Genomic DNA, 10996 nt, shown 5'->3' with positions numbered 1-10996 from the left:
ATCACAAGAGTTAAGTAATTCAGTTGTACAATTTCTCCACTCAGGGAAAGAACAAACAATGAACCAAAGCAACACTTGGTTGTAAATCTTTATTAATATAAACACATTCTTTCTGAAGGGCTAAAATTCAGTAGTGTAAGATCCATGACAGCTTGCACTAGGCACCACAATTTCACTGAGAAATACAGTGCATGAATACATACAGAATTCATAACTGAAGTGTAAACGCCCAGTGGAGAAATTAAAGGAAGTGATCCTTGCTGTTCTATTACTCAGCTAATTCAATCCTTTGACATACTTCAGACACAGGTACACAGTGTGTGCTAAGTACTAAGTGTGTAAGTAATGCTTAACTCTCCTGAGTAAAGTAAGCTGCACTCTCCTTTGAGTGAGTCTCAAGTATCCCTGAAGGGAAGTTGTAGCTCTTTATGAAATGTAGCGTGGAGCTTGTACCAGTTCTTTGTTAAAATCTTTTCATAACCCTATTTCCTTTCCTTTACAGTAACAATCACTGGGTCCCTATCACAGATAGCAAGCTGTTTGTTTCCTTTAATATAGAAAATAATTTTCTGGAGGATTCAGACTATTTTACAGTAGAAGATGAACAGTAACATGGCACTAAGCTAATCTCAACTTCAGTGCCTGTTCTGGATTGCTGGCATTGCTTTGCATTGCCCTGGGGCAGTGGCAGTTGTGAAGCAACTTGCTGATTACCACAATATGCCTTAGACAAAACTTCCTGTACACGTTCTAAACTGGATTAAGGAGGCCAGAGGGATCTGGAATAACTACAGCAGGCAAGGTGTGAGGAAGGACATGCTGAAATGAAATCATCTGCAACACAGGTTTCCAGGTGAGTAGATGATCTGGAATGCGGGGGGGGAGCTTCTCTGTTGTTTGAAGCAAACATAGAGGAAATGGTCCCTTCAAACCCTGTGTAGGATCTCCCTTATTAAGATTTAATATATGCTATCTACATAATATATGGCTTATTTGACTCCATCCCAGCAGGGGCCAGCCATCAAAGTATATACACCAACTTCTCCTCTGCAACCCTAAGTTTAAGTAGAAAAGCAATCCTTACTGTCTTTCTGAAGGCTATAAATGTGGGAGCAACAGCCCTGCCAGGAATGATCAAAGGAGCCTTTGCACAGGTGGAAAGGATTTCTGTTGGGGTTTGCATACTAGGAGAAAGCTGGTACCTATGTTTCCTTATTTTCTTACGTTTCAGTGCTTGCACTACCAACCAGGAATGCATTTCTGACCATGTCACAGAGTGGCAGGTTCCTTTCCCTAATGACTGGATAGGATGTGTTGCTACAGGAATACATGTGTTGCTTGGGTCCTCACAGCCCTCCTAAGCTAGAAACTAAGTTGGTAGCGTATAAATTTGCGTCAGCTACTTCCAGTTCAAGTTCTGCAGCAAACTGATGCTGCAGAAGAAAAGGGGGAGGGTAGGTGCTGAGCAAGTTTACCCCAGCAGTTAATAAACACCCAAACACTGTTCACAGTGGTCTCAGTTGTGCTCCTCCTGCCATCATGATGCACCCTGGGAACAGCATAGGCCAGCTAATAGTCTATCCTGGCATCAGAAGCCCTATCTGCATGCAATATTGAAAGAGCAAATATCCAATTTCACACTATTTCTATTTAGTGCTGCTCCACTGTTTGTAAGCATATTATATGCAGGTAATAGGATTTCTAATATGGTAGTTGACAGGATACAAGTTTCAAGGTTGCCGTTCAGTGGTAAGTGCCATGCATACAGTGATTGAAAAGAACAAAATACAGTATATGGAATGCTACCTGAAATCATGAGATCTAGTGTGAACATTGAATTTTACAAAATTCTTTACATTACAGTGGGTAAAACCATAAGAATTAGAGGCTTATCTTGAGATAAATTAGGTAAGAAAGCACTGCAGTCCTCTTTCACTTCATCTTCCTCTTCTTTGGTCCGAGGTGCTGTTTCCTTTGCTTGTAGAGATGACGGAAGTTTACAAATATCCCTGAAAGAGAATGAAGCATTTAGGTAGGAGACATCATCACATCTTTTCAATGCTCAATGTCTGTGAAAGGGAGAAATCTAGGGGAAATTTCGTTTCAAATTAGCTACGTTAGAATTGTTGTGGGTACCCAGACATACTGGGTGTGCATACTACAAAGCATGTTAAAAACTAACACCAGAAACCAAACATGCATAAAGCACCATTCTTCCTTATGAAGATAATTACGACTATTTAAAGAGCCTTCTATATTGTTCGATGGAAAAACATAACTTCATGTTGCATTAGTGATTAGAATGCAGTTTCTTTAAGTATTGCTTTAATTTGAAATTATGTTTACATTTCCACTGAATCATCCCAAAGCTCAAATACAATGTAAAAGGTGAAACTACATATACTGAAGTTATAAATACATATAAACATCAGTCTTTTAACCCAAGCGATCAGTAGCTAACACTGCTGTAACCAAGGTCTCCTTCTTGGGGGGCTAACCAGTGCTAACTGTAGGTGTGTTCCCCTCCATCTATGACAAACTTACATAAACAAGCAACAAAGGTAATACTTAACCTCAGGCAAATTTGGGTTATCGTAATCCCCAAGAGGCAGGAATTTCATTTTCTTTGATAAATACACTTATTCAGAGGAATTGGGCCTTTTAATTTCAGTAGTGAGAAATGCAACTGAATCTCTTACCTAAAAACAGGACTATAAGATATACTTGAAGCAAAAATGAAAACTGGATTGTGACGTTGAGTGGGTTTGGCAATCCCAGGCTGAATTTCCCTGTTTCACTGAAGATTGGAATGGACTGAATGATGCAGACAGCTGAAAGCAGAAGGTCACCATCATTACAGAACACAGATAAAATACACACTTTCAGGATATTCCCCAGCTCTCATTAATTATACCAATTTTAAAGCTGTTTTTTAAAGCATGCAGTAGGATGGAAAGCAGCGTAGCAGTTCAGCTGTGGAAGTCTAAGCACAGGGAACTTGCCTGGCTGAGACGCTGCTCTCATACACAACTGTAGCCTGCAGGGCCCATGGCAGCAGTATTTACCGTGCAGAAATTCCCACAGCAACAAAACAGGCACAGTCTTTCCTGGCCTGGAGCTGGGCAATGCCCAAGCCTACTCCTGACTCAAAGAAACACGTTCTGACAGGTACAGTTACAACACATCTCTTACAGCGAGAAGCTGAGTGGTGCTATGCTTCTTCAATGAGTAAATACTAAATATAACCTAGACCTATGAAGACAGAAGAGCACACTGTAAAGCCCCCACTCCAGAGGGGTACAGCAGGAAGATGAGCAAGACAGTGCCCAAAAGGAAGACTTCTTTTCACATCAAACAGAAAAGAATACTTGCTGCAGCAAGAAAGACAAAAATGCTTACATTGGATTCAGCTCAAAGCAAGTGTCTGTTTATCTGTTCTGCTTTACTATTTTTAAGTCTAGCAGCCAACAACAAAAAAAGGTTTTACAGGCCCAGACTTGAATTCATTATTTATTAAACTGGCTGGTTTGGACCTACCTTCTGCCAAGCCTCCTAAGGGATAGAGAGGGATCCAGGCAGTGTAACGCAGCCAGGTCAGTGGTTTCCATTCAATACCAATGCATGAGAGCATGTAATAGGGATACCTAAAGCCAATTCAGTGTGAGAAGAAACAGTCACTGTTTAAAATGCAAGCTGCTGCTGGAATTAGTCTTGCATATATATATGCTGTATAGCCCACATAATTCCTAAACACCTCGAGAATATTCCAGAAATGGTTCCTATGGATCATGATGGACACACCTTTACCTGGCACTCTATAGAACTAATGGATTGATGCAACTGCCTGGATTGCCAAACTGAGCTGCCAAGTACTTCTTGTGAACAAGAAACAATCCCGTGCAGCTCACTTAGTGATGGGAATTCAAAGCAACAGGTTGCCCTAGGTTCAGGGCAGCATTCTTTTCAGACTCCTTGTTCCAGCTTTTGGCAGATGGGGTAACTTAGGAAGGCTGCGACTGTCTGTGACTAAAGGAGATTTCACCCTGTGGGGCCCTGTACGAGTGCTGCTCTTCCAAAAGGTACAAAATCTTTAAAGAGCTCTTGGGAACAACCCCACTGTTCTGTACAAACTGCTGGAAGAGAAATCCCACAAACCTGAACAGCTCAATGATACTCCAGAAGTAAAATATGAAGAACACCACAGGTTTGCTCTGCATTTCCTCTAAGCTTCCCAGGACAACAAACAAAATGAAGTTTCTTCCAAATATCTGGGTAAGAAAAACAAATTGAGGAACAGTCACACTCCTCACCAAAGGAGCAAGTGCTTGCTGTCAAAACCACACAGGATATCTGCTCGTCATGTCTGGAACATGCTGAGCACATAATGAATTCTGCAGCTGAGCGTCTTGTGAGTATGCAATTTACTCTGCATTTAGGTGCTGTCTGAAGGATCTTAGCTTTAACCATCTATCCTCATTTTTAAGCACAACCAGGATAAGAAGGGCACTGGCTCCAAATCAAAATCACATAGTTTTCATCAGCTGCTTCCTGCTTTTGATGTCCTGAACTATCTTACCTAGGTGATGGAAGAAGACAGCCTGGCACAGCCTTGGAAGCATGGATTCCTGCTTCTGGAATAATACATTCTTTAGTGCAGTGCCAGCGAGGTTGTACCAGTTACACTGGGAGAGTCTTGACATTTAGGTAAAATAGAGATTTACTTTAAACATGGGAAGAGCAAGGAGAAGACAGTTAACATATTAATTACCTGCGCTACAGCGGGTAGCAGGGGTGATCTGACTAGTCCTATCAGTGAATTCATGATCTCCATTAACGCCAGGGTCTGACAGAAATACATCATGTCAGCAATGGTGTGAAATGTATCATAGAAAGAATCTGTAAGACACAGGAAACCATTTCAGAGGACAGATGAACTTCCACGTTCAGGAAGCTGGGGCAGCAGCAGAGCTTTTGATAACAGGATTCGAGTTGTAGCTGATAAAAAACATGGTGCATAATTATGTAACCTCTTTATAGGCCTGATCCTGAAGTCGCAGAATCAGGCCAGAAACAGTGCTCGAGTGCCCTGTTTCACACACAGAAGAATAAAGAGCTGTTTCAGCAATGACTTCACCAAAAAAGCAGCAGAGCTGGACCTCAATGGAATGAGTCATTCTTCCTTCAAAACCAACATATTCCACCTGGCTCCTTTTCAAACACACCAATGCTGCAGCGAGAGACACTTTGCTCCAGCTGATTCCTTCAGAAGTGATGTTGGCAGAGTACAAGTACCATTCATCAGAATGCACAGCTGTGATGTACAACAGGACAGTATTTTCCTATCCTTGAGACTGTGATAGCTTTTAAGAGGCTTTTGCTGTGCGCTTGCGTTTATGGTTTTATTTCTTAAAGAAGCCTTCCTTTAGGTTTCACTACTTTAAAAGGATTAAAAACACCACTAAAAGAAAAACCCCAAACAAAACCCCCAATGTGGATGAAAGTGCTTGTTACTTGCCTTTGCCCAGGATGAACAGTCGTACTGTCATGTTCACAAAAATCCAAGAGAATCCCAAAAACTGCACAAGATTATACATGATTAAGTAGCCCTTCTTCAGGTGTCTGAAAGCTAAAGTCAATAATAAACACACCAGGTGAGCAGAGAACAGTGGCACCACTTCTGCAAAGAGTGCAGCTGCAAACCAAGTCTTCCATGGGAATAAAGAACCAGAGAAGGGGAAGCTATTGATTGCAATAAAAGGGTTGCTGTGTGCACTGTGGGGTCTGGTGCTTTTACCATCATCTAAACCTCACTTCTCAGTAGTTAGATTTTTAAATTCCTTGGAAACTGCAGTCTGTTTTTATTACATTTCCAAACAGCTCACACAGTACAAAGATCCCCCTCCAAGATGCACCAAACCAGTCACATACTCAACTCTCATGGAGCAATTTTAAGAGTGACAGAAGCCTTCTAAACCCCACCTTCCACCCTCCAAAGGTTCAGTTACTTACGGTCTTTTGGGACTCTGGATTCTATTTTCATTTTGTTAATCTTTTCTTCTTCCTTAAGATGAAGGATAAGGTTTTAAAGGCTGTTACTGTAATTAGCAAGTGATTTGTTAACAGTACTACTGCAAAGCTAGTGGGTTTAAAACTCTGCTATGCAGCCAAGTGCCAAAGGGTTTAAAACTTCACCTGCATAAACCAGCACTCATCATCCAGGAATTACAATACAGTAAAAGCTAGAGGGTGTTAACCCATTACCATGCCTTTCCTAGGGATTGTGTTGTAGTAATCAGATGCCTTTGCTGGAAAAGCCTGTTGCTTTCTGTGTTAATTCTCAGTTATTACTGCTCCTTAAAGCTGGTCCTTCAAACAGTTCATGACCCACCAGTGATATGAAGGAAAATGAGAACATCCAGCCCAGGCTCCCTGCCTGCCCTTCACCGCTGCTTTGTGGCTGCTGGCATTGCAGCAGCCCTTCCTCCTCTGCGCTAAGCTTGGGGCTGTGGCGGGGAACAGGGCAGTGTTTGTTATAAAACAGATTAGCAGAAAGGGGATCTCTTCAAGTCATTTCTGAGATGGTCTCACACCTCCCTGCTGCAGTAAGCTGCTCCAGCTCACCAGATGGTGGGAATGTGCCATCAGGATCGCCTTAGAAATCCAATCAAGCAATGCCTGGGATTGGCACGTATGGGCTTCATATTGAGAGGATCCTCATATGGATCAGGGCACAGGGCTGCTGAGGTGCAGGGCAAGGGGTGCAAGCTTTTGGCTGCAGGCCCTGGCCAGCACCGAGCAAGTTCAGGTTCACACTGCTGCTCTTTCTAGCCAGAGGTGTGCCTATTTCTGAATCCCTGCTTCCAGTTTGAACTGTTTAACCAATTCTGCATGGGATCTGTCTGAAACAGCAGTAACAATCAGCGTGCCAGACCACTCCAGGTAAACAAAGAACACAAGTTCAAGTGTAGGAGGACACCTGTTCTTGCTTTGCAGCTGGCAGCACAAGCCATGCGTGCCCACAGGACTGACCTTCTCCTTCAGTTCCATTTCAGCATCCGATTCATCTAACCAGCGGTCAAAGTCAGGAGCCAGGAAGAGCGGGCGCTTCTCTTGCTTGGTGAGCCTCTCCCACCAGTTACTCTCTTTTTTCTGCACAGTGATGTTCAGCTGCCTTTGAGTCACCCTGCATACAGGCTGAGGGCAGACACAGGAGCACAAATCAGCAGAAGTCCTACGAAACAAGCTCTGAGTTGATAACTTGACAAGCTCTCCTTATCAAGGAGGCAGGGATGACATGGACTGCTGCAGTACAAGCATCCCTCTGCTTCCCAAGGCATGGAAGCAAAGGGCAGCCCAGCTAAAGATGGCAACTCTGATAAATGTAGGATTTGATAAGCAGCTTGAAAACCTGCCCATGCCACACAGCACCACTGCATCCCACCACAAAGGGCTAGCACAGACCCTAGTGCTGTTCTTCCTCAGCAGAATTCATGGCCTTGGCTTTAGACCTTCTTGAATTCTGTGCTGTGAGCCACCCACTATGAGCCAGTGGGAGAAATAAGACTGCCATCAGCCACAGGTATGTGTCCAGAACAGGAGACCCTGTATGGCATCTGCATTAATGGCAGCCCAGAACCTCTTCATCCTTACAACCCACTGCATTGTCACCTTGGGTGCCACCACAGCATCTCTCCACACCTTGAGCCTACACCAGGCTTCTCTGCATGGAACTGTCTCTCAAATCAACAGAAACTGATGCAGAAAAGCCATGAGCTGCTCTAACTGATCACGTCACACCAGCACTGCTCTGTCAAGGCTGCCTGGATGCTCCCAGGACATCTGAAGGCTGTAGCTGTAGTGTATAGCTACTAATGCCTGGTCCTTGCCTGTCAGAGGCTCCAGCTCTCGCTGGTGGCCAGCCTGGCAGCTGGCACTGCACTCATGGTGCACATCAAAGCTGAGGGAGGAAATGGGCTGCAATGCTTCCTGGTCCTGGCCATCTGTGAAGTTACACAGAGTCTGTTCTCCTCCAGTCCCTCCACGGTGACCCAGAGTGAGCAGACTTTTGGAAGGAGGCTGCTCTGCAGAGGCAAGGACTTGCCTTCCAGGCCTGGCTCACAGCACAGCCCACATCTGCCAGCACCAAGGACAAGTGGTGGGCACTTCTCCTCACACTGTGGACCAGGCAGCTGCTGCTTTACAGGCCAGATGAAAAACTGGTGACCAGCTTCTGGAACCAGGAGATGTTCATTATCTGCCACTCAGCACCTGGTAGGAGCCACAAGACACTTCCCTGCTGACAGACCCTAGGAATTCACCCTCCAGCAGTCCCCTGCCTTGTTGAAGCAGCAAAGGTGAACGGTGACTCCCACTCTGCAGCTATCCCCAACAGTCCGCCAGGAATAAACAGCACAAATCCTGCACTGGGAGCAGAGCCTAGCGTTTCCCTGTGCCCCTAACAACTCCGAGAGGTAAAGACAGACTTTACAGCCAACTGTGAGTAATGTGGAGGGACTGCTCCTCCAGCCAAGCTCTCTCCTAGCGGACTACAACAGGAATTCTCTTATCAGACTACAACAGGAATTAAGGACAGATTTTTGCAACAGGAACCACAGCATATCTGTACAGGCAACCTAAGAAATCTGCACGAGCCAGAAGCATGAGCAGTTCTCATGACTTTCTTTTGCTGGGCTACAAAAGAAGCCATGAAACAAACATCACAGTGACACTTTGCAGCACAGTGTTCCCCTGCTCTCCAGTCAAGGTTGCACCAATGTATTCCTCATTATTTTGCTGCTTTGAATCCTTTAGAAGTCTGTAAGTGCTGTTTAACAATGGATACACGTACAGCCCTGTTTCTGTTCAAGCTGATCCATGCGAGCAGCAGCTCCAGCAAGGTGATTTGCATTAAGGCAGGGTGGTGGCTGAGCGCTGGGACAGGGGACTGCCACAATTGGCTTTTTGTCTGCAGTAGTCCCAGAGTCCCCAGGAACTTTATACATTTTCCTTCCAAGCCATCTTCCTGTCAAAAATCACTTTTTCCTTACGAGTTAGAAAAGTAAAAAATACCTACTTTAGGCTCAACTGGTTCTAGGAACTCGATCTCAAACTCGTAGATGTTGTCCCCTTTGGCACCATGACCCTGAGCTAAAAGACAAGAATGAACAGTCAGCATCAGGGTCCCAGTTAGGTTCCGCACACCCCATCTGCCAAGGACATAGAAATACTCCGTGGTTATTCACAGTGCTTCCCCCTGCACTGAAAGAGGAAACCACACAGTAACAGGGAAGACACAAACAGCCCAAAATGTTGCTCGGAGCTGCAGTTGCTGGAGTTGGCAGCTAAAGCTGCACGGAAAAGGGTCCTCGCTTGCAGGAAGCAGTGTGTGAGATTCCCATAAGAAAGGCTCAACAGGCTGCTCATGGCTAACTTGAATCCAGCTGAAAAGCCACTGCTTTTTGGGATCCAGGCTCCACACTGATGAGCAAGTGCCCAGGGCAACTGGTGTCCATCGGGTCTGTGGGAGCACCATGTGAGGACTCCCAAGGGCAGGAAGCTGTGTTCGTTTCTCACTGACCACATACATGGGTCTTGTTCCTGGAAGGGCTATGAAAACCTGCACACCGAGTGTAATTCCCACCCTTCCATGGTGTAAACTGATCCTGAAGCGAACCCGATGTGCAACACACCCCTATCAAATGGCCGTGGCTGGGGCAGCACTTCCTAAACAAGGCTTCTTAAAGAAAAACACCAAATAAATGAGGAAAACCCAAACAAAACCAGTCACAGCACATCCTCAGCAGTGCCTGGACAAGCAGACCAGCACAAGAACCACAATGTAGCTGCCTGGTGAAAGCAAACTCCATCTCAGGACGAGACCTGCTTTACCTTTCCAATCCAGCGCTTGCTCCCAGCGCACAGGTTTGATAACAGCTGCAAACAAAGACTTTGTCACAGGGAAAAACTGCTGTGAGTTATCCCTGGGTTTCAGCTGACCCAGGACAGCAAGGACATGGGAAACAAGGACATCCTGCATCCAGGTCTGGGGGCAACAATGTAAGGACATGGCCCTGTTGGAGCAAGTCCAGAGGAGGTCATGGAGATGCTCCGAGGGCTGGAGCAGCTCTGCTCTGGAGCCAGGCTGAGAGAGCTGGGCTGGGTCAGCCTGGAGAAGAGAAGGCTCCTGAAGGGGAGACCTGAGAGCAGCTCCAGTGCCTAAAGGGGCTGCAGGAAACCTGGAGAGGGGCTTTGGACAGGCCAAGGGGAATGGCTTTAACCTGCCAGAGGGGAGACTGAGATGAGCTCTTAGGCAGAAGCTCTTCCCTGTGAGGGTGCTGAGGCGCTGGCACAGGGTGCCCAGAGAAGCTGTGGCTGCCCCATCCCTGGCAGTGTTCAAGGCCAGGTTGGACACAGGCGCTTGGAGCAAGCTGCTCTAGTGGAAGGGGTCCCTGCCCGTGGCAGGGGTTGGAACTGGATGAGCTTTAAGGCCTCTTCCAACCCAAACCATTCCATCACTCCATGCCCTCCCCCGGTACCACAGGCGGGTAACGAACCCCGCTGTCACTGCCAGCGCTGTCGGTGGGTGCCCGTCACCACACACCCACGCCTGCCTGGGCACTACCACCGGGCGCAGCGATGGGGGCAGGTCCCCCCGGCAGCGATCAGCACCCCCCCCCCCCATTGGTCACGGCCCGTACCTCTGAAGCGCAGGACGTTGTCGACGATGCCGATGTCGGGGTTCTGCGGAGGCAGAGGCAGGGTTAGGCACCGATCGATCGATCGCTCCCTCACGGACCCCCCCTTCCCCCCCCGGGCACCTGCACATCGCTGAGCTCCACTCGCAGGTACAGCTCGCGGTGCCGCTGCGCCCAGTGCACGTGCGGCCGCAGGCTCGGGCCCGCCATGGCATCCCTCCCCTCCCGTGGGCGGACCGGGGAGGGGGGGGAGAGAGGAGAGAGGAGGGAGGGCTCCCGTGCGCCTGCGCGCTGCGTCCCGA

General features: G+C 46.7%; 1 protein-coding gene across 1 annotated transcript; it reads right to left on the bottom strand.

The window, feature by feature from the left end:
• Nucleotides 1-75: 75 nt before the first annotated feature.
• On the bottom strand, nt 76-10904 carry HACD3 (3-hydroxyacyl-CoA dehydratase 3). The gene is made up of 11 exons (XM_062601754.1): nt 10818-10904; nt 10698-10740; nt 9074-9147; nt 7030-7194; nt 6010-6061; nt 5516-5626; nt 4769-4896; nt 4156-4268; nt 3538-3644; nt 2700-2831; nt 76-2009 (listed from the first exon to the last, which is right to left on the bottom strand). Exons 1-11 carry the CDS (start codon nt 10902-10904, stop codon nt 1933-1935), a joined length of 1089 nt encoding a protein of 362 aa, XP_062457738.1. The 3' UTR covers nt 76-1932.
• Between the last annotated feature and the right edge of the window lie 92 nt (nt 10905-10996).

This window comes from Pezoporus occidentalis, unplaced genomic scaffold, assembly GCF_034315485.1.
Source record: "Pezoporus occidentalis ecotype Australia unplaced genomic scaffold, CSIRO_AGI_Poc_V1 ctg72, whole genome shotgun sequence".
In the NCBI taxonomy this organism is placed as follows: Eukaryota; Metazoa; Chordata; class Aves; order Psittaciformes; family Psittacidae; genus Pezoporus; species Pezoporus occidentalis.
This window is presented reverse-complemented; position numbering and strand designations above follow the sequence as displayed.